At 40.1% G+C, this 24,534-nt stretch overlaps 1 protein-coding gene and 1 long non-coding RNA gene across 2 annotated transcripts; one reads left to right on the forward strand and one right to left on the reverse strand.

The window, feature by feature from the left end:
• Nucleotides 1-5,061: 5,061 nt before the first annotated feature.
• On the reverse strand, nucleotides 5,062-20,739 carry LOC129518621 (uncharacterized). The gene is made up of 4 exons (XR_008666218.1): nucleotides 20,410-20,739; nucleotides 17,186-17,266; nucleotides 9,824-9,929; nucleotides 5,062-6,155 (listed from the first exon to the last, which is right to left on the reverse strand). It is a non-coding gene; the product is annotated as an uncharacterized LOC129518621 (long non-coding RNA).
• Nucleotides 20,740-21,035: 296 nt separating this feature from the next.
• Nucleotides 21,036-24,013, forward strand: SAT1 (spermidine/spermine N1-acetyltransferase 1). Its single transcript, XM_055337317.1, has 6 exons — nucleotides 21,036-21,293; nucleotides 21,515-21,566; nucleotides 21,657-21,740; nucleotides 23,111-23,212; nucleotides 23,306-23,346; nucleotides 23,492-24,013. Exons 1-6 carry the CDS (start codon nucleotides 21,228-21,230, stop codon nucleotides 23,660-23,662), a joined length of 516 nt encoding a protein of 171 aa, XP_055193292.1. The 5' UTR covers nucleotides 21,036-21,227; the 3' UTR covers nucleotides 23,663-24,013.
• Nucleotides 24,014-24,534: the final 521 nt, after the last annotated feature.

Genomic DNA, 24,534 nt, shown 5'->3' on the forward strand with positions numbered 1-24,534 from the left:
AAATTATAAAAATTAGAGCAGAAATAAATGATACAGAAACAAACAAACAAAAAAATAGAACAGATCAACAAAACTAAGAGCTGGTTCTTTGAAAGAATTACTAATAAAATTGATAAACCCCTAGTCAGACATACCAAAAAGAAAAGGACCTAAATAAATAAAATCATGAATGAGAGAGGAGAGATGACAACCAACACCACAGAAATAGAATTACAAGTGAATATTATGAAAAACTATATGCCAGCATATTGGACAACCTAGAAGAAATGGATAAATTCCTAGAAACATATATATATTACCAAAACTGAAACAGGAAGAAATAGAAAATTTGAACAGACCCATAACCAGCAAGGAAATTGAATCAGTAACCAAAAATATCCCAACAAACAAAAGTCCAGGGCCAGATAGCTTCCCAGGGGAATTCTAGCAGATATTCACTTCCTTAATTAATTAATTAATTAATTAATTAGAGAGAGAGCGCGCGCTCGCAGGGGGAAGGGGAAGAGGGAGAAAGAACTCAAGGAGACTTCCTACTGAGCACAGAGCCTGACGCAGGGCTTGATCTCATGATTCTGATATCAGACCTGAGCCAAAACCAAGAGTTGGGTACTTTAACCAACTGTGCCACCCAGGCACCCCTCTGCCAGACATTTAAAGAATAGTTAATGCCTATTCTTCTCAAACTGTTCCATAAACTAGAAATGGAAGGAAAACTTCCAAACTCATTCTACAAGACTAGAAATGGAAGGAAAACTTCCAAACTCATTCTACAAGGTAATCATAAATAAATAAAAAAAATTTTAAAAAATCAACATGATATATTACATTAATATATAATTATATATATAATATATAATAATATAATATATATTACATAATATATATTATACATAATATATTTTTAAAGATTTATTTGTTTAGGGATCCCTGGGTGGCACAGCGGTTCGGCGCCTGCCTTTGGCCCAGGGCGCGATCCTGGAGACCCGGGATCGAATCCCACGTCGGGCTCCCGGTGCATGGAGCCTGCTTCTCCCTCTGCCTGTGTCTCTGCCTCTCTCTCTCTCACTGTGTGCCTATCATAAATAAATTTTAAAAAAAGATTTATTTGTTTATTTGAGAGAGCGAGAATGAGAATGTGCATGTATGTGAGTGGGGGGAGGGGCAGAGGGAGAGGAGAGAGAATCCTTTTTTTTTTAAAGATTTATTTATTTATTTATTTATTTATTTATTTATTTATGATAGACAGAGAGAGAGAGAGAGAGAGAGAGAGAGAGAGGCAGAGACACAGGCAGAGGAAGAAGCAGGCTCCATGCAGGGAGCCCAACATGGGACTCAATCCCAGGTCTCCGGGATCACACCCTGGGCTGAAGGCAGCGCCAAACCTCTGAGCCACCCGGGCTGCCCCCGTATCCATTCTTGATAAAAACCTTCAACAAAGTAGGTATATATGGAACATATCTCAACATCATAAAAGTCATATATGAAAGACCCACAATTAATATCATCCTCAATGGGGAAAAACTGAGAGCTTTTCCTCTATGATCAGGAACAAGACAGGGATGTCCATTCTTATCATTACTATTTAACATAGTACTAGAAGTCTTAGCCTTAACAATCAGACAACAAAAAGAAATAAAAGGCATCCAAATAGGCAAGAAAGAAGTTAAGCTTTCATTATTTGCAGATAATATGATACTCTATGCAGAAAATCCAAAGACTCCACCAAAAAATTGCTAAAACTAATATATAAATTCCAAAAAGTTACAGGACATAAAATCGATGTACAGATATCTGTTGCATTTCTATACACCAATAATGAAGCAGCAGAAAAAGAAATTAAAGAGTCTATCCCATTTACAATTGCACCAAAAACAGTAAGATACCTAGGAATAAACCTAAGCAAAGAGGTATAAGATCTGTACTCTGAAAACTACAGAACACTTATAAAAAGAAATTGAAGAGAACACAAGGAAATGGGAAAAAATTCCAAGCTCATGGATTGGAAGAACAAACATTGTTAAATGTCTATATTACCCAAAGAAATCTACACATTTAATGCAATCCCTATCAAAATACTAATAGCATTGTTCACAGACCTAGAACAAACAACCCTAAAATTTCTATGGAAGCACAAAAGATCCTGAATAGCTATAGCAACACTGGAAAAAAATGGTGGCATCACGATTCTGGATTTGAAGCTATATTACAAAGCTGTAGTCATCAAGATGGTATGGTACTGGCACAAAAACAGACACATAGATCAATGGAGCAAAACAGAAAGCCCAGAAATGGACCCTCAACATTATGGTGAACTAATCTTTGATGAAGCAGGAAAAAAATATCCAATGGGAAAAAGAAAGTTTCTTCAACAAATGGTGTTGGGAAAACTGGACATCCACATGCAGAAGAATGAAACTGGACCACTTTCTTACACCACACACAAAAATAATTCAAAATGGATGAAAGACCTAAATGTGAGACCAGAAACCATCAAAATCCTAGAAGAGAACACAGGCAGCAAATTCTTTGACCTCGGCTATAGCAACTTCTTTCTAAACAGGTCTCTGGAGGCAAGGGAAACAAAAGGAAAAATGAACTTGACTTCATCAAGATAAAAAGTTTCTACACAGCAAAGGAAACAATCAATAAAACTAGCAGACAGCCTATAGAATGGGAGAAGGTATCTGCAAATGACATATCTGATAAAGGGTTAGCATCCAAAATCTATGAAGAACTTACCAAACTTAACATCTAAAAGACAGATAATCCAATTTAAAAATGGGCAGAAGTCATGAATAGACATTTGTCCAAAGAAGACATCCAGATGACTAACAGACACATGAGAAGATGTTCAACATCACTCATTATGAGGTAAATACAAATCAAAACTATGATAACACCTAACAACAGATGTTGGGGAGGATGTGGAGAAAGACGAACCCTCTTACACTGTTAGTAGGAGTACAAACTGATGCAGCCCGACTGTGGAACAGTATGGAGGTTCCTCAAAAAGTTAAAAATAGAGATGCCAAAAAAAAATAGAGATGCCTGGGTGGCTCAGTGGTTGAACATCTGCATTTGGCTCAGGTTGTGATCCTGGAGTTCTGGGATCAAGTTCCGCATCAGGATCACTGCAAGGAGCCTGCTTCTCCTCTGCCTATGACTCTGCCTCTCTCTCTCTGTATCTCTCATGAGTAAATAAATTTAAAAAAAATTAAAAATAGAACTACCCTGTGATCCAGCAATTGCACTACTAGGTATTTACCCAAAGGATACAAAAATACAGATTCGAAGGGGTACATGCACCCCAATGTTTATAGCACCATTATCAATGATAGCCAAACTACGGAAAAAACCCGTCAGTGTCTATCGATTGATGAATCGTTAAAGAAAATGTGAGATATATATACATATATATATGAATATTACTCAGCCATCAAAAAGAATGAAATCTTGCTATTTGTAATGATGCGGATGGAGCTAGAATGCATTATGCTAAACCAATTAAGACAGAGAAAGACAAACATGATTTCACACATCTGTGGAATTTAGGAAACAAAACAGATGAACATACAGGAAAGGCGAAAAAAAGAGAGGGAAGTAAACCATAAGAGACTCAACTATAGAGAACAAACTTAAGGTTGATGGAGGGAAGTTTTTTTGTTATTATATATATATATAATATACAATATATATTTTATATAATTTTATAATATATAAAATATATTTTTATTAAAGTTCGATTTGCCAGCATATAGCATAACACCTAGTGCTTATTCCATCAAGTGCCCCCCTCAATGCCCATCACCCAGTCACCCCATCCCCCTGCCCACCTCCCCTTCCACCACCCCTTGTTCGTTTCCCAGAGTTAGGGAGTCTCTCGTGTTTTGTCACCCTCTCTGATATTCTCCACTCATTTTCCCTCCTTCCCCCTATAATCCCTTTCACTATTTCTTATATTCCCCGTATGCGTGAAACCATATAATGATTCTCCTTCTCCGACTGACTTACTTCACTCAGCATAATACCCTCCATATTCATCAATTTATTTATGACAGAGAGAGAGAGAGAGAGAGGCAGAGACACAGGAGGAGGGAGAAGCAGGCTCCACGCCGGGAGCCAGATGCGGGACTCGATCCCGGGACTCCAGGATCGCGCCCTGGGCCAAAGGCAGGTGCTAAACCGCTGAGCCACCCAGGGATCCCCGTATTCGTCGTTTCTAATGGCTGACTAATATTCCATTGTATATACAGACCACATCTTCATTATCCATTTATCTGTCAGTGGATACCAAGGCTCCTTCCACAGTTTGGCTATTGTGGACATTGTTGCTATAAACATTGGGGTGCAGGTGTCCCAGCATTTCCCTGCATCTGTATCTTTGGGGTAAATACTCAGTAGTGCAATCCCTGGGTCATGGGGCAGATCTATTTATAACTCTTTGAGGAACCTCCACACAGTTTTCCAGAGTGGCTGTACCAGTTCACATTCCCACCAACAGTGCAAGAGGGTTCCCCTTTCTCTATATCCTCTCCAACATTTGTTGTCTGATGGAGGGAAGTTTGTGGAGAATGGGCACCCATTTAGGGTGATGGATATTAAGGAGGGCACTTGTTATGATGAGTATTGTGTGTTGTATGTAAGTGATGAATCACTGAATTCTATTCCTGAAACCAATATTACACTATATGTTAACTAAAATTTAAATTAAACTAAATTAAATTTAAATTTAGAGGAAAAAATAAAGTTTAGGACTTAAACCACTATAAATAGGCTATTCTGTTAGCTGTAGTTAAAAGTATTCCTAACTGATACAATGATCAGGTTCATTATAAAATATACCACCACTCTTTAGGTGTGTTAATTCATTCAATTAGTTTATAGTCAAATATTAATTGGTCTGGGATATAATTTGCATATCTCTACTTGATTTCAAGTTTCACTTTCAGAGGCTGCCCTAACCTCTCTCGTTTCTAATTCCACTACCCTAATCATGCAACCACTTCAACTGTCACAGCACTGAATACCTCAGGTCTGCTTTCCCAGCACTCCTTTCCCTGATCTGTTACTTCTTCCAAATCTTTCCAACTTGTGCGAGGTTGCAGGCATTTCTGAATCAAAATAATCTCTTTTATTGAGATAAATAATTGATTTCATTGTTGAAAGAATCAGAATACAATTGATGCTATCATCAACAAAAGCTATTAGAATTCCATTTGTGGGAGTTTGGATACTATGTTCATTTACTTATTCTTTATCTTATTCCAGTTTCAAGAGGTAAATGTAAGATGTTTTAGGCTTTTCCTTTGGTGGTTTCTTACCTAACAGAGGAACAACAGTAGTCCTATATTTCCATTTGTCCTATTTATTCTTTGTTCCTTTTCCCCTCTTTTCTCGTCTTCCTTTGGATTATGTTTTGAGTCCCTCTTATCTCCTCTATTGACAAATTACCCACACCTTTTAATTTTTTTCAGCAATTGCTCTAAGCTTTACAATATGCATCTTTAACTTATCACCATCTACCTTTGAATGTTACAGCATTTAACACACAATGTAAGAATCTCTTAATGATATACTTGCATCCTATCTCCTCTATTCTTTCTGCTATTGTGCTCATAAATTCTACCTCTATAAATGTTATAAATCCCATAATATACTGTTTTTATTTGTACTTTAAGTAGTTCTCTCTCTTTTAAAGATATTACAAATAAGAAAAATGTCTGTTATATTACTCACATATTTACCATTCTTTTGTGTAATTCATGGGTCCATCTAGTATCCTTTTCCTTCATGCCTAAAACACTTCATTTAGCATTCCTTGTAGTAGAAGTTCACTAGCAATGAATTCTCTTGGCTTTGGCTCAACTGAAATGTCCTTATTTTGCCTTCATCTTTGAAGAGCATTTTCATTGGATACAAAATTCTAGGTTGACAGTGTTTTTCTTGTAATACTTTTAAGACATTCCACCATCTTCTGGTGTGCATTATTTTTGATGACATACCAATGATTAATCTCATCTTCAAGATTTTCTCTTTATCACTGGTTTTCATAAATTTAATTCTATAGTGCCTTGATGAGGTTTCTGTTTATGCTGCTTGTGGTTCACTGGGATTCTTGATATGTTGAAGAGAATTTTCAGCGGATTCAGAATAATCTAGAAGTTGAACAAGATAATTACAAAATTGTACACTGTGTTTCATTCTTAACATGTTGTTAAAGGTAAATGAAGAGTGCTTAACCACTATTCGCAGCTCCTAAGCAGCTTCTTTTTAACCATGGTTTCAGAAACCAGGTACTGAAAAGAAAGTTTGGGAAATTGTTCTGTCTGCTGTCCTGATCAGATTCTAAACACTGTAATTGCATAATTTCCCTCTATGTGGCATAACTGTAAAATACCTGTAAAAAGGAGAAAGGAAAAAAGTTGTGTGAATTAGTATGTTTTGCATAATGGCCTTTTCAACATTTTCTCCTATTTTCACTAAGCTGTTTCTTTTTTTAAAAAATCTCCAGGTATGGTTTATAGTTGAATATTAATCGGGTTGTGGATGAGGTCCACTTCTAAAGTGAGACAGAGCTGTAAATAATTTATCCTGGGGATGTGTTCTGGATTGGACCTTGTCAACATGATATCTGGCCAGGCAGATAACACTCCAGGCAGAGTATAATAAGGATTACAATACTGATTGCCCAACCTCTATAATGATTCCTGATTCTATGACCACTGGGGCAGGCCTTGTTGGTTGGCAAATGTTAAAAGAATTACTGCACAATTATTATTCATGAGGAAGGTCAAAGCTTCATGATAAAGGGCAACAAATAAGAGAATGATCCTGCATAAGGGCAGGATAAAAATAGGGTTAGAGATAAATCCTTCTCTCTCCTTACTGTACCATTCATAGTTATTATTCCTAATTCAAAAATTATTATATTTCTTGACGGGCACGGAGGGGGACACTTGACGGGATGAGCACTGGGTGTTATTCTGTATGTTGGTAAATTGAACACCAATAAAAATTAATTTATAAAAAAAAATAAATAAATAAATAAAATCTTTAAAATTAAAAAAAAAATTATTATATTTCTTATATCACCAGCTAGACAGAAAGGAATTAACATAAAGAGGGTACCTACTATATTCTAAGCACTCTATGAAGGGTTTTGATAACATTATTTAATATTTACAACTATAGGAGGAGGAAACTATCTAACTCCATGTTACAGATAAGCACATTGAGATTCAAGAACCTCCAAAATCACACAGCTGGTAACTGGAATTTGCCTCTAGGTCTGCCTGGCCTCAAAACTTCCTGCTTTAGCTGCCACACAGTGCATTCAGCTCCATCTTCTAAAAAGGACTTTCTGCGGGGTGCATCACTGGCTCAGCTGGAGAAGTATGTAACTCTTGATCTCAGGGTTATGAATTTAAGACACATGTTGGGTGTAAAGATTACTAAAAATAAATAAACTTTTTTTAAAAAAAGTACTTACTGAGTCAACTATCCTTTGGCTTCATGTCAACAGGCTGGCATTCTCTAAGTCACTTGCTTAGATGGAAAAACCCACTCCTCCTGTCACATGATTGAGTGTGTACACTATCTATAAGGGAATAATATGAATGAAGAGCTATGGACCATTTTCAAAGTACTGGGATAGTGCTTGCCTCAGACAGAGTGATGATATTGCCGTGTCCCAGATTCACTGACAAGATGTTCAGAAGGGAATCCTCCATGAACACAAAGTCCTGTGGCCTCTGGAACTCTCCTGTCAAGAAGTCTGGATTGGAGCAACTGCTTGCAGCCTCTTAGGTGGCATGGATCTCCTAGTGAGCTAATTGTTTACTTGTCTCACTCAGGCTGTAGGTACTCCTGATCCATATTGTAGAGTCCTACTTATCTGTCCCATCCTTGGGACAGGGGGCAAGGGCACGTGGCAGAGGAGGAAGGCTTAGAAAAAGGAAGAAATTGAGGAGACTGGAACTGTCAAGACCAAGCATTCTTTACTGTATTAAAACAGGGCATGTGCTAATGAAACTTAATTTGTGAGAAGTGGACCAAATGTGTGGAATATTCACAGTTTTCTGCCTGAACTCCAGCCTTAGGACAGTATTTTATATACTAGCTGTTTTGTAGTTTTCTATTTTTGCCATAATATCTATGAGATATAGCAAAAGATCTCTTGACTTAGAATCAGGAGACCTCAGCTGTATTTCTGACTCTGCCACCTTCTAGCTGTGTGACCTTAGACAACTACTTTACCCTCTCTGGGCTTCAGTTTCTTAGTTATTAGATGAGAAATTGGTACTAGTGACTCACTATCATTCTACGTTTCTGTGGTGACAGAAATCTCAACAGTGAGGCTGGAAAGCTTATTATTCCAGATTATATTCATCTAGGCTAGCTTTATTTAAGTGGCTGATTTCATTCCAAGTTTTCCCTGAAGCTATGGAATAGAAATCCATAATGAACCATTTTTTTAGAATAACAACAAATACCTTTTTAATTTAATAAAATCTAGATGACAAAACAGAATATATATTTAAAAATGAATTATAATATATAGTAATTAAGACTAAATGAAATCACATCTGTAAAATGCCAAGCAAGGCACGCCATGCACAATAGGCACTAAGAAATGCTAGTTGCATGTATCATTTCTTCCTATCCTATAGCACCCTCCTATAATTAATCTTTTAAGGAGACCTTAAAATATATTACAGTTCTGGGACACATAGGTGGCTCAGTGATTGAGCATCTGCCTTTGGCTCAGGTTGTGATCCCAGGGTCCTGGAATTGAATCCCACGTCAGGCTCCTGCAGAGTCTGCTTCTCCCTCTGCCTATGTCTCTGCCTCTCGCTGTGTGTCTCTCTGAATAAATAAATAAAATATTTTAAATATATATTATGTATATATTTTATATATATTATACAATATATATATAAACAGTTCTCTCAATTCTATGGTTCTGGGTCCCCTTTTGATCTTCTTGTACCCTTTCTCCTACTTCCATCATCTCTTCAAAAGGAATGACTCACCCTCTTATCCTCTACCTCCAGAATAAGTTCTCAGGTAATAACCTCTGTTGTCTCTAGCAGAATATGCCCAATATCTGCTCACATCAGGGTCAGACCATGGATCTGTTCCTTGTTCCTCAGGTCAGACAGACACTGCTTGGGTGGAGTTCACTCCCTTTCCCTTCCTTCTTTGAAGTATCCTCTATTTTCCTGGATTCACAGTTAACACTTAATTGCCAGTTTATGAATGGTACAAAGATTAGTAAACTGGATTCTGAACTTGAAAATCTATCGCATGTACCCAGGGGCCATAGGGAAAAGAGGGGGTGTCTTATACTTTGTGTACTAACAGGCAATTATTTCCTATGATCTTCCTGAGTAACCTCCATACCCAGATTCAAAGAGCTGATACTTTTGGAGACTTAAGGATGGCTGACTGCACTTTGCAGGTTTCCTGAGTATTTGTAAGGGGTTAGAGCCTTGATCCCTGCACTGAGAGCTGGGCAGTTGTCTTCCCTTCAGACAGGACTTCAGAAGGGGAGAGAGAGAGGGTTGCCTAGAGGAGGCAGGCGACACTGGATGGGTGATAAACTGTGTAGCTGCCCCCTCAGTTCTGATTGTTCTGTCCCTTTTGTCTAGGAGGCTGGATCCTTTCCATCCATAACTACAACCTGTAATGTTTAACTGTAATCCCCTGGAGAGCAGGGACTAGGCCACATTTATTTCATATTCCCCAAGCACAGTGCATGGGAGGAAACAGACCTTAATAGATGTTTGTTAGATGTTAAATTAAAAAACAGGCTTTTACTGACCTTTAAGTGCAGACAGACCTCAAGGTGGCCTCCATGATCCTGTCTACAGTTGTTTACGCTTTTGTGTGATCCTCTCCGCTTGTATATAGGCAGCACCTGTGACTTGCTTTGAATCAAGAGAATATAGTAAGGATGATGAGGTGTCATTCCCATGATTATCTTACATTATGGAAAACCCCCTCTTGACAGGCAACAAAAGCAAAACTAGACAAATGGGACTACATCAAACTTAAAAACCTCTGTATATCAAAGGAAACAATCAACAGAGTGAAAAGGCAACCTAAGGAATGGGAGAAAATATTAGCAAATCGTCTATCTGATAAAAGGTTAATATACAGAATACAGAAAGAACTCATACAGCTCATCCATAAAAAACAAATAAACTTTAAAAATGGCCAAAGAACTTATATGGACATTTTTTCAATGAAGATATAAAAATGGCCAACAAACATATGAAAAGATGTTCAACGTCACTAATCATCAGAGAACCGCAAATCAAAATCACAGTGACCTATCACCTCCCACCTTTTAGGATGACCACTACCCCACTCAAAAAAAAAAAATCCGAAAACAAAAGTTAAACCCAGAAAATAACAAGCGCTGGTACAGATATGGAGAAAAGAGAACCCTCATGTAGTGTTGGTGGGAATGTAAAATGGCGCAGCCTCTATGGAAAACGGTGTACAGGTTCCCCCAAAATTAAAAATAGACCATATGATCTAGCAATACCATTTCTGAGTATAGATCCTACAGAATTGAAAATGGGATCTTGAAAAGATATTTGCACACCTATGTTCACTGTACTATTATTCATAAGAGCCAGCAGCCATTAGAAACGACAAATACCCACCATTTGCTTCAACGTGGATAGAACTGGAGGGTATTATGCTGAGTGAAGTAAGTCAATCGGAGAAGGACAAACATTGTATGGTCTCATTCATTGGGGAATATAAAAAATAGTGAAAGGGAATAAAGGGGAAAGGAGAGAAAATGAGTGGGAAATATCAGTGAGGGTGACAAAACATGAGAGACTCCTAACTCTGAGAAATGAACAAGGGGTAGTGGAAGGGGAGGCGAACGGGAGGATGGGGTGACTGGATCACGGGCACTGAGGGGGGCACTTGACGGGATGAGCACTGGGTGTTATGCTATATGTTGGCAAATCGAACTCCAATAAAAAAAATATACCAAAAAAGGGGATCCCTGGATGGCTCAGCAGTTTAGTCCCTGCCTTCGGCCCAGGGCATGGTCCTGGAGTCCCAGGATCCAGTCCCACATCAGGCTCCCTGCATGGAGCCTGCTTCTCTATGTCTCTGCCTCCCTCTCTGTGTGTCTCTCAGGAATAAATAAATAAAATCTTTAAAAAAAATATATATATATATATATATACAAAAAAATAAATAAACCTATCTTCTAGTTTACAAAAAAAAAAGCCAGAAGGTGGAAGCAACCTAAATGTCCCTCAATGGATAGATGGATAGAGAAATGTGGCATATGATGTGATTGTACTCATATGTGGAATTTAAGAAACAAAACAAATGAGCAAAGAGGGAAAAGAGAGAGAAAGAGACAAAACAAAACAAAACACAGACTCTTAAGTGTAGAGAACAAACTGAAGGTTACCAGAGGGGCGGTGGATGGACAGGTTCAGTGAAATAGGTGAGGGGGATTAAGGAGTGCACTTGTCATGATGAGCACCAAGTGATGTATGGAAATGTTGAATCACTATATTGTACACCTGAAATTAATATTACACTGTAGGTTAACAAACTGGAATTTTTTAAAAGATTTATTTATTCATGAGAGACACAGAGAGAGAGGCAGACATAGGCAGAGGCAGAAGCAAGCTCCTCGCAAGAAGCCTGATGTGGGACTCGATCCCGGACCCCAGGATCATGCCCTGAGCTGAAGGCAGACACTCAACTGCTGAGCCACCCAGGTGTCCCAACAAACTGGAATTTAAATGAAGACTTTAAAAAATAAAATTTGTGAAACTTTGCATAGAAAAAAAAGAAATGTGGTATATATATACAATGGATTACTATTCAACTTTTTAAAAGAAGTCTTAAAATAAGCTACAACATGGATAAACCTTGAAGACATTATGCTAAGTGAAATAAGCCAGTCACAAAAATACAATGTACGATTCCCTAATATGAGATATCTAAAGTCTTTAAACTCAGAACAGCTGGAATACTACAGAGAGAAAAGTGATCACCTCTTACAAGGTAGGAGTGTGCAGAAAAGAAAGGGAGGGGATGTATCAGAGGATAAAATGGCATGGAGAGGGAGCCTTTGTAAGCTGCTTCAGGAAAGCAGTACAGTGCACAATCGGGAACTTTAGAAATCTGCTCCTGAGAGTCTTCCTTGCCTGAAAAGTGCTCAATGGGGAAATAGCACAGAATCGCAGGAGGGGCAGTGAGGTCTCAATATTCCCGCAGACACAAAGAACAGGGGTGCTTGGGAAAAAGCTCAACTTGTGCCATAAACCACAAGCCGCAGTCGGATTGGGGGAACGATGTTGTCCTATGTCCCATTAAAGGACTGGAACGCAGCCACCCTCCACGGGCATCCAAGTGGAACACATGTGCACTCAAGTGGGTGAACGTCCCAGGGCCTGGCAGTGGAGAGAAGCGGGCTGTACTCCGTTCCTCCGGGAGAAGCAGAGCCAGTGAGCACACAAGACAGCAAAAGCCCTGCCACTGACCAGCACCCTTCAAATTGTAGGAATCTGTTCCCCCATGCCTGCCCACAGGAGGATCTAAGTCAGTGTCCACTGAGAGACTACAGTTCGGTACATGGGCAGAGCTCTTGTCTCCAGGGCTGGAGATCTGGCCACCACCATTTTTTCCCCTCCTTTTACCCTGGAGAGGTGAGACTCCAAGGAACAAATGCCTAATAGAGCAAACAACTTACACTGAACCCTGTCATCTGGCAAGGGGCGGGGCATCTCTGCCCAGGCACAGACACCTGAGAATCAGTGCAGTAGGCTCCTCCCCCAGAATACCAGCTGGAAGAACAGGGGAACAGCGAGTTTACTGATCAAACAGCACCGGAAAGCTCCGAGACTGAGGGAAAATAGTATATAGAACTCAAGGGGTTTTGCCTTATGATTCATTTATCTTTCAGGTTAAAAATTTCCAATGTTCTTTCTCTTTTCTTGTTTTAACTACAATATTTTATCAACTCTTCATTTTTAAGTTTTTTTTCCTTTTTGACTTTCATATTTTTACAATTACAAGTCATAGATAGTCTTCATTTTTGGCTTCCTTTCTTCCAATGTATACAATTTAAGTTTTGTAGATATATAAGTTTTTTTGGGGGGTTGTCTTGTTTTGTTTTATAGTTTTGGAATTTAGTACCTTCTAACATATGGACCAAAATATACTCAGAACCAAATGAAACACCATGTTAGTCCACTCTGTGAGATTATATTCTCTCTTCTTTCCCATTTCACCCCCCTCTTTTGTCTTCTTGTTTTTGTTTTTGTTGTTGCTGTTGTTTCTCTATATAAGTTTTGCTTTTTTAATATAAATTTGGAATTTAGTACGTTCTAACATATAGACCAAAATACACTCAGAATCAAGAGGATCACTGTCTTGGTCTACTCTATGAGACTATATTCTCTCTCCCCCACCACATCCTTCCCCTCCCTTTTTAAATTTTTCACTTTTTTTAAATTTGTTTTTCACTTTCATGGTCTTTTTAAAATTCTTTTTCTTTTATGACTGGTCCCTGATCTCTTCATAATTGTCTAGGGTGTATTTTACTTAGGTCATGGTTGATATTTTTGACTCTGCTCACTCATACAGCCATTCTGCACTGGACAAAATGACTAGAAGGAAGAATTCACCATAAAAGAAAGAACCAGAAGTAATACTCTCTGCTACAGATGTAATGGATATGGATTTAAGTAAGATGTCACTGACACAATACAGGATTACAATTATAAAATTACTGGTGGCTCTTGAAAAAAGCATAAAAGACTCTAGAGATTCTCTTACTGCAAAATTGAGATCTAATCAGGCCGAAATTATAAATACCTTAACTGAGATGCAGTCTAAACTGGATACTCTAACAGCTAGGATTAATGAGGCAGAAGAGAAAGTGAGTGATGTAGAAGACAAGTTGATGGAAAGGAAGGAAGCTGAGGAAAAGAGAGAAAAACAACTAAGAGCCCATGAGGAGAGACTTCAGGAATTAACTGATAGTTTGAGAAAGAATAATATTCACCTTATTGGGATTCCAGAGACATAGAGAGAAAGAGAGGACCAGAAAGTATGTTTGAACAAATCAAAGAGGAGAACTTCCCTAATCTAGGGAAGGAAACAGGCATACATATTCAAGAGATGGGGAGAAACCTCCCCCCCAAATCAACAAAAAACGATCAACACCTTGACACATAATAGTGAAGCTTGGAAATTTCAGAGATAAAAGGAAAATACTAAAAGCAGCTCGAGACAAGAGATTCCTAACTTACATGGAGAGAAATATCAGATTAACAGCAGGCCTATCCACAGAGAACTGGCAGGCCAGAAAAGCCTGGCATGATATATTCAGGGTACTAAATGAGAAAAACATGCAGCCCAAACTACTTTATCCAGCAAGGCTGTCATTCAGAATAGAAGGAGAGATAAAGAGCTTCCAGGATAGACAGAAACTGAAAGAATACATGACCACCAAATCAGCTCTACAAGAAACATTAAGGGGGACCCTGTAAGCAAAGAGGGAGCCCAAAGAAACAAACTGCAGAAACAGAGACTGTATAGGTAACACTATTATTTGCAAGATGAAAAATTGCTAGAGATTTGTTATACAACATGCATATAGCTAACACTATGGTATTGCACAAATGGTTAAAAATGGTTGAGTTGGTAAATTTTATGTGGGTTTTTTTTTCTCAATTAAAAGAAAAGACTATCTTGCTAGCAGACTACTCTGTAGACTCTCCTTGCTGGCTTGATGAAGTAAACAGCCATACTGGGTGAGTCCACGTGATAAGGAACTGCAGGCAGCTTCTAGAAACCACAGGTAGCCTCAACCAACAGCCAGAAAGAAGCCAACATCGTTAGTCGAGGAAATGAATTCTACCAGTGCCAACAACTGGAGCTCGCAAGTGGATTCTTCTTTGGCCATACTCCCACATGAGAATGCAGCCTGGCTGATGCCTTGAGTAGAGGAACCAGATAAGCCATGCCTGGACTCCCAACCTACAGAAACTGCAATAATAAATGTATGTAATTTAAGCCACTATGTTTGTGGTCATTTGTTATGTGGCAAAAGATAAACAATACAAAAGGGATGGTATAAAAAACTTGCTTCCAAATAACTGCCTTGCTCCTGTGGAACTCTAAATAAAAAGGGCTCATGGTGGATACTAATGGCCCTTGGGCCAACAAGACCAGTCTTAAGTTATAAACATTCAGAGACTTGGAATATATTCATGTCTTTGCCTGAAAGTCACTCAGCTTATACATCTGCTGGTTTCCAGGAGGTATTTTCTACAGATTTAACACAATTGCCAAGAAGAGGGAAAAAAGTCATGGTCACATGTCTTAAAGTTCAACCCCAGGGTCTCAGGGTCTCTCTACCATAATTCTTTATGATCTTCAGTGAGAGCCCCATGGAGTACAATAGTAACAGCCTGGGATAGGTTTAGACTAGGATAATAAATTTATAGATTCATCTTATAAATACATAGGGATATGTATGGGATAACTTGTTTTAACATGAGAATGTCTCTGCCTCAGTGTAATAATACAACCTCTCATTTTTTGGTTTGTTATAGGCATTCTTTATGGCAATGGTCAGAAATGAGCAGAACTGGGCATATCCATGGGATTTCAAATATGATCACCCCTATTTCTGCATGTTTCCAAACAATATCTACCACTCCTGATCTGTCTTTGACCAAAGAGATTCTTATCCCCACTTCTTGTCAAGCCAGTGGAATGGAGACTTTCTGACCTTTTGGCTCCCTTTTTCCTTACAAGTGTATAAAGTGGAAGTAGCTAGGGGTGGGGTGTGCTGTGAGATGGACAAAAGTAGGCAATAGGGGTAATTGGAAGCATGCAGGCCATCCATCCCATCTGTGGCCATGCTGAGCCAGAAACTCAAATGTGGTTAGTCTTCCATGGCAGGTCAAAGTCATTGTCTCGGACATTGTCTCCACAACTTCCCAGATGTGCCAGCAGAAAGGAAAGGACTTTCTTGGTGCCAATGAAAAAAGACACTGATTGGCATGGCTTGGAACACAATATTGACAAAGCAGGTGGCACACTCTGATTGGCAGCCCCCCTATTACCACCAAGGAGAAGCACCTATTTGTGTGTAGGGGGAAAATAATTTTTCAAAAGCAGGAAATGCTTTTCTGGGAAACAACTAGCCATCCATTACAAGCCCTGACCTTTCCTCTTGTTCAGTTTATTTCAGACTATACCATGAAGTCCTAGTTCCAGTCATACCCATGCTCCCTGTGGTGAGCAGTGAGTTCCTCTTTTGCCTAAACTAGTTAGAATCAGATACCATCACTTGCAAACAGGAGGCCTGATTAATATCTTACTTATTACTGATCAGCCTCTTGACTGCAGCCTAAAGTAACGTAATACTTTACATTTACAAAGAGAAGTCTCACACTTTTGGTGGTCCACCCCTAAAGATGAAACAGATTTCCAGGTCCTAATGTATGATTTCTCAAATAAAGAAAAATGATATAGAAAAAATCTTGGCCCAAAACAGGGTGTTTTCTGGGGCTGGCTGTTTTTATTGATCATTCCCAAAGGGTGTCACCCACACATAGAAAGAAGACCCCCTCTGGGGAAGACCCAAACACTAGTCTATCCCAAGTATTATAACCTGTGTAATACAGATGTCAGATGTTATCAAAATTTAGCTCGTTTTAGCTAGAGCAAGCATATCTGGAGAGTTATCTCAAATTATACTTTCATGTAATGAGGACCTGAATTCAGTGTTTCTCTGGCTTCACATCAACAAAATTACATCCCTGCTCACCTAGCACTTCCAGGAATCTTCCCAAGGACACACTCAGAAACCTGGGCCATATTTGGACAGAAAGATGTTCATCAAAGCATTATTTATCATGGAAAAAATCTAAATCTTCAACAAGAGAATGGTAATAAACTCCACAGAATTGAACTCTAAGAAGCTATTACAGTTTTTTAAAAATTTAAAAATACCTAATGACATGGAAAAATACACCACAAATGTTAATAGTAATAAAGCTAACAGGCCAGGTGCTATTCTGAGTACTTTACACGTATTACCTCATTTAATCCTCACAACAACTAACTATATTAAGGATATTCTTATTTACTCATCATAGACATAGAAATGGTGACTTACCAAGGTTAAGTAGATGACATGGTCGCACAGATGGGGCATTCAATTCCAAAGTTGTAGTAGCTAAGCAGCCACCACACTGCTCTGAAAGATAGAAATTATAGTTATAGGATACCAATGTTATCATTACATGCATACACATAGAGGTAATTTTTAAAATATTTTTAAAGGTACAACAAAAAAGCACAAACCAGTCAGAACAGACACTACAACCAATCAGAATGGAAGCCAGATGTAAACAACCAAAATGGCATCTAGTTTGTTAGCTTTTGCTGTATAACAAACTACCCCCAAAACTTAGTAGCTTAAAACAGCCATTTTATTGGCTCATGATTCTTTGAGTTGATGTGGCCTGAGATCAGCGAGGTGGTTATTCTGTTGGTTTTGCCTCGAGTTACTGGTATGACTACAAACACCTGACAGCTCAATTGGGATTGGATGGCCCAAGATGGCCTCACTTACATATCTTGCAGTTGGTGCTGGCTACCAGCTGGACCCTACTCTTCATGAAGTCTTTTTCTTTAAGATTTTATTTATTTATTTATTTATGAGAGACACACAGAGAGATAGGCAGAGACACAGGCAGAAGGAGAAGCAGGCTCCTTGCAAGGAGCCCAATGCGGTACTCGATCCCAGATCCCAGGATCACGCCCTGAGCCGAAGGCAGACGCTCAACCACTGAGCCACCCAGGCGTCCCTTCATGAGGTCTTTCCTCCTCAAGGAGGCTAACTCAAGTTTCCTCATACGGTGGCAGCAGTGCTCCAAGAGGGCATGAGCAGAATCTTTAAGATCTTTTGAGGTGTTGCTTAGAAGTTATACATCACCACTTCTACAGCATTCTATTGGTCAAGGCAAGCCACAAAGCCAGTCCAGATTCAAGGAATGGGGAAATAGACTCTACCTCTTGATGACAGGAGCTGCAATGAATTTGTGGCCATTTAAAATCTACTACACTGTATACACCAACTGAGTATCAGCCCTGTATGTATATGTACATAGAAAAAAAGACTGGAAGGAAATCAACCTAACAGGATTATTTTTATGAACTTTTTGTATTTCTGCCATTCCCCAATTTTCTTAATAAATATCTATTACCTTTATAAGTAGAAAACCCTAACACCTTCCATAATAGTTTAACAGGGCAGGTTAGACAGCTTCACTTTGGCATGGAAATCAACATAATTTCTCCTTTCCTAGCTCTGTCACTTCCTACCTTTGACAGTTTTGTAACCCTTCAGAGCTTCCAATTTTCTCAGCCATAAAGATGGAGCTAACATCACCTATTTCACAAGACAGTTGTAAAGATCAAATGAGACAATGAATATAAAACACCCACAACATGCCTTGGTGGTTTCCCTTCCTCCCACTCCACCTGTACCAAGACCTCCTTAGTTTTATAGGAATTCTCTTTCTCACAAAGCTTAAACTCTGTTGTAGTAAACTACATACACACACATCTCTAAAAGTAAACTGTATGCCCTGAGGGCTGGTTTCCAGACTTAATCCACTCCCAAGTACCTAGCACAAGACTCAGTAAATTCTTGTTGATTCATTAACCAAATCAAAGTTTTCCACTTAATCCCTTTTTCTGCAGTTTTAAATATAAATTCCCGTATCAAGAGTAATGTTGGTTATCCAATGTATGTATCCCTGATGATGGAAAAGCCTAACGTGGTTCACCACAAGAAAATTCAAATTTCTTATGGTTCTAAGCCTCTACATGTACACAAATACAGTCACAATGTTGATTTTTTTTGTTTTTTTTGGGGTTTTTGTTTGTTTGTTTAGCCATCCACTTTTCAGGATAGGCTCTTCTTGCAGCACCTGGCTAGCTCAGTTGGTAGAGCGTGTGACTCTTGGTCTCAGGATTGTGAGTTCAAGCTCCAGGTTAGGTGGAGAGATTACTTAAAAAATAAAATCTTATGAAGAAACGGCTCTTCTTGCCATAAGAAGCAATTTCTGTTTTCATAAAAGCATGAAATTAAAACTGGGAAAATAGAATACGTAGAAGAAAGTGAAATAAATTTTAACGAAACAATCATTATTCTGAAAAAACTATGCAACCCAAACTGAAAACAGCCTTGCTATTGCTTCAACAAGGCAGCTATCACTAGTGCTTAGTTATGGAGGGTCTAATTTACGTTATCAGTAATCACATAGGTAACATGCTCTCATAGTTCCTCCCACAAGTTAGATCCAAACAGAGTAGAGAGAAGAGAGTATGAATGGTCATCCATGTATCATGGTGTCAGGAAAGACACAACCTAACGTGGCTTAGGCAGATGCAAATCAATGCTATTTTTAAAGATCTTTGAGAAAGACATTTCATAAACTCCCAGATGACTCACTATGCATAACATCTCCAGAGGGTGGGAAGGGCAACAAAGAGCCTACTTTTGCTTTCTTTTTTACATACAGGATATTGCTAACAAATGCAGAGAATCAATTGTTGAATGTTTGTGGTCATCTGGTGATAGTCCACCTCTCATTCCACACTGAGAAAGCTGTGAGCCCCTTTTATGCTTTGGCTCCTCCTGGAATCCAGGCAGAGTGGCCAAAGCAAGCCCCCAGGGCCTCTGTCTGGGAAGGTGGGTTGTAAAACAAAAACTGTATCTGCAAGAGGCCGGAACACTTGTTCCAGTGGGAACAACTGAAAAAGAGCTATACTCTAATTCAACCGTTCTGAAACATTTTGTTCTCAGGACATTTAAAAATTACCGAAGAATCCAAAAAGCGTATCTTTGAAAATTCTATGAAACGTAAGAATACACAAGCACACATCCCGTTAGTCACCAGAGCAATGTTATCACACATTCTGTAAATCTGTGATCATTTCAAAATGAAAAGTTAAAGAAAAGGGGGGGAAAGCAGCACAGAGAATGGAGCAAGTAGGGATTACATCAACTTTCAACAGCCATGGAAGCCAGAAGGTAACCCGACATCACCACTACGCTGAAAGAAAATAACATCCAACCCCAAACTCTATAAACAGTGAAAGAAATCCTTCAAGATGAATTGAAGACATATTTAGACAACCAACGCAGAAATTTTTTCTGTCCTGAAGGAAATTGTGAAAAGTGCCCGTCAGGCAGGAGAGTGTTTCCACAAGGAAGGTCAGAGATTTAACAAAGAATAAGAAGGAAAAAAAAATTAGGAAAGAACGCTGTGCTAACTCTAAAAATTACAAGTATGAGAGAAAAATTATTGAGGAATCCAAATAGTTTACCTTAGGAAACTGTAGAAAACACAAGAATATACAAGCACGCATTACGTTAGTCATCAGAGCAGTGACTTCATCACACACACACATCAGGTCGCCTCTGGAAAATTCCCACAAGAATGAAAAGGGGCAGTGACGCCTCACTATTATTATGAAACTCGTTTTGACACAGACTCCCTGAAAGGACCCTGAGATCTGCAGGGTCCCCCACAGCACACTTTAGAGAACCGCTGCTCTCATCCTCGTGTTGCCCAGGGCAGGTTCTCCTGAGTTCCACTCCCGACCGGCCAAGGGAGAAACGGCAAGGTCACCGGCCCGGGTTCACAAGAGGAACTACTCTTTGTCCTTTCGCAAAGGTGACCGGGTGACGCACAAGCTAGGAAGTCGGGTTTCCGGGAAGGCGTCGAGAGGCGCCGCGAGAGGGCGCCCCGAGAGAAGCCCGGGCGCGCCTCGCCCCTCCCGCCCCCCTGCCCGCGCCCCCGCCCGCGCCCGCGCCTGCGCCCGCCGTGTTCACACGGAAGCCCGGAAGAGGGGGAGGCGCCCGGAAGAGGGGGGCGGTCGCGGCCTCATTGGACGAGCTGCCTCCGCCTCACGCCCGGAGGCGGGGCTACTTGGCCCTAAAAAGCGGGACCCGGCGGCCGCTAAAGCGCGCCGTTCTGGTCGCAGTCTGGCCGACGTGCTCGTTGCTCGCCGAGGTCCGCCGGGTCATGGTGCCAGCCTGACTGGGAAGAGGACGCTCCGGGGAGACGAATGAGGAACCACCTCCTACTACTGTTCAAGTACAGGGGCCTGGTCCGCAAAGGGAAGAAAAGCAAAAGACGAAAATGGCTAAATTCGTGATCCGCCCGGCCACCGCCGCCGACTGCAGTGACATCCTGCGGCTGATCAAGGTAGCGGGAGGCCCGGGCCGCCCCTGGGGCTGGGGAGGGGGAAGGTGGGGAGCGGCTCCGGCGGGTTCCCCTTTGTCCGCCCGCTTCCCCCAGCTTCAGCCGGGCCGCTCGATTCTGGGAACGAATCGCCGCCCCGCCCACCCGTTCCCTCTGAGCTGCCTGGGCCAGGGCCTCGCTTAGTTTTCTCCCTCTCTCCCTTTCTCCCATGTGCATCGCCCCAGGAACTGGCTAAATACGAATACATGGAAGAGCAAGTAATGTTAACTGAAAAAGGTAACGCGATTGTACCAGGGCGGGGGAAGGGTGTCTGGTACTTGGCATCTTCACCGAGGCCATCACTGTCCCCGATGCCCCTTCTTGCAGATCTACTAGAGGATGGTTTCGGAGAGCACCCTTTCTACCACTGCCTGGTTGCAGAAGTGCCCAAGGAGCACCAGTCTCCGGAAGGTAACGCCCCCCCGCTTCCAGAAGCCAAACACCAAGTGTTGTATAAAACATAGAGTGTCTGTTGTGTAGAACCCCTGACAACGCAGGCCAAAGTTACTCAGAAATTGGCCAGAAATAATAGCCAGTGTTCAAACTACTGAGGAAAAAGAAAATAGATGTCCTGCACATAATAATAGGGCGGGTTGAAAGAGCTGTTTAAGTAAGTATCAGAATGCTGTGGAGACCTGGAAGGGTTAGGTATAATGTCATTTATTGTAATTCAGTTCTTGTTTGACCCTAACGTAACCTTTTTTGTAATTGTGTTAAATCACATTTTTTTCTTTAATTTGTCCCAATCTTCAGGTTACAGTCTCTAGCTTCGCCATGTACATGGCCCTTCCGTGTACATGGATGGGCGGGGAGGTAACTAAAAGATCCTTTACACAATAAAGTAGATGATCATGATAAATGAGGTAAGGTCCTATTATCACACACTTAAAACACGGTAGATCAGAAACTCCAGTGTACTCTCTTCCTGTGTTTGCAAAGGACTATAAAATGGCTAGAAAGTTTAATTTGAAACCTTTGCCTCCATTTGAAATTATAGACACCCTATTTTTATAGGGAGTCAGATTGTTTTATTTTTTTTGCTGGTCCCTGTTGACTGGTCAGAAGACAGAGCTAAAAGGGGAAGTTGTTTGGGTGGGTGCTTCACTTTTTTCTTAAGTCTCTTCCCCAAGCTAGAAGAAATGAACAGAAAACATAAGGGATGAGGTACTTTTTGGAGGTATGTGGCTGTTACATAAGAGCTATTTCTGGGTACCTCTGCTTCTTCTGGCTTAAAACTGGGGAGAGCAAATTGAAAATCTGAATTGGAAGGCAAGTTCTGAAATTAAACGTTACACTTTTGATGGCCTGATGTCCTGACCTTAAGGAAGCAGAGTTTCTAATCTACAAATATTTACTATTCTGAACTGCCGTGTAAACCCGACTTATTCCCAAGTCAACATACCAATATATCAATAGGATGTGAATAATGTGTGTGTTTAGTTTAAGACTACAGCAGTTTTGCTCTGGCAAGTAATGAAAGTCTCACTTCCTGGGGTGTAAGATCCAGCAGATCGCAGAGCCGCCAGTCCCATGATTTTAGCCTCGCTTCAGCTAGCTCTAATGTGTGCTTTTTGCAAATACATGTCCTGAGAACAGTGAGATCATCCAACAGTGGCCTGGACTGCACTAGCATAAAAATCAGGAGACAGTCCCGTTTCAGTGCCTACTTCTATAATACGTGCATGTTTATTTTCTAAAACCTATGATAGGCTTCTGATTTTGCAGCTACAACTTTTATGGGTTGCTTTTCGTTCACATCTCATGTGATATTCTTATTACAGGACACAGTGTTGTGGGTTTTGCCATGTACTACTTTACCTATGACCCATGGATTGGCAAACTGTTGTATCTTGAGGACTTCTTCGTAATGAGTGATTATAGAGGTATGGCTGAGTTTAGGAGGAGATGCCCTAAAGAGAAACCAGGACTTAACATCCTGAAGATGACTTTTTAAATGGTACTTCTCTTTCTTTTAGGCTTTGGCATAGGATCAGAAATTCTGAAGAACCTAAGCCAGGTACATCTTGGTTTGAGGGGAGGGGCAGGGGGTTTGGTTTCCAGATTTGTAAGGGTTACTGAATTATTTTAATGACTGGAACAGATTTGGGTCTTGGAAAGCAGGTGAAATGTCACTGAGTTTGTTTTACTCTCCCTTATAATAGGTTGCGATGAAATGTCGCTGCAGCAGCATGCACTTCTTGGTAGCAGAATGGAATGAACCATCTATCAACTTCTACAAAAGAAGAGGTGCTTCTGACCTGTCCAGCGAAGAGGGATGGAGACTCTTCAAGATCGACAAGGAGTACTTGCTAAAAATGGCAGCAGAGGAGTAAGGCGTGCCGGTGCAGACGATGACAGCTTCCATTCTATTTTAGATTAAGTTCTCAACTGATCTTGCTTTCTATCCTGTTTGTAGTCAAATAATAGAATGAACACCCATTCCAAAGCTTTATTACCAGTGGCGTTGTTGCATGTTTGAAATGCGGTCTGTTGAAGATGGCAATCTTGTATGCAGTTTGGAGTCAGATTTCTCCTTGAACATCTTTTGATAAACAAGGTGGTATGATCTTAATGTATATGAAAAAAACTTCATTCTTGTGAGTCATTTAAATGTGTACAATGTACACACTGGTACTTAGAGTTTCTGTTTTGATTCTTTTTTAATAAACTGCCCTTTGATTTAATTGGTATACGCATTTTGACTAATCTTTATTTCTCGAGTCATTTTTCTTGCTGTTGAATGCAAAGTAAAAATGGCCAAGAAACATTAACTTGATAACCTTAAAATTGTTTACAGCCCATTTTTAACCCAATTTAAAGTGGTCATGAGCTGTTTGTTCTCAAAGTCTAGAAAGAAGCCAGTTGAATTCCATGGTTTTCTAGGAAGCAGCATACAAAATGACTTTACACTGGTGACACTGTATGCTTCACCTGACAGAATTTTCAAGAGCTGAGCACCAGGTTAGAAAGTGAAGCCCATTTTTTAACCAAGTGAAAGGCGGAGATGGAATTCTCAATCACTGGGAATGGAAGGGGGCACACATCTTTCCCACAACAGCCTCATCCCATACAAAATGCTATTTGAAGGGAAAGTGGATCACTTTGCTAATCAGGCAGGCATGAACCAACTTTTTAACAGGAAATGTGCAAATAAAAAGGTTAGAGGCAGGTGCAGGTACCAGTCAGGGAAATTAGTTTATTTGGA

The sequence above is a fragment of the Nyctereutes procyonoides genome, unplaced genomic scaffold (assembly GCF_905146905.1).
Source record: "Nyctereutes procyonoides isolate TBG_1078 unplaced genomic scaffold, NYPRO_anot_genome, whole genome shotgun sequence".
NCBI lineage: Eukaryota > Metazoa > Chordata > Mammalia > Carnivora > Canidae > Nyctereutes > Nyctereutes procyonoides.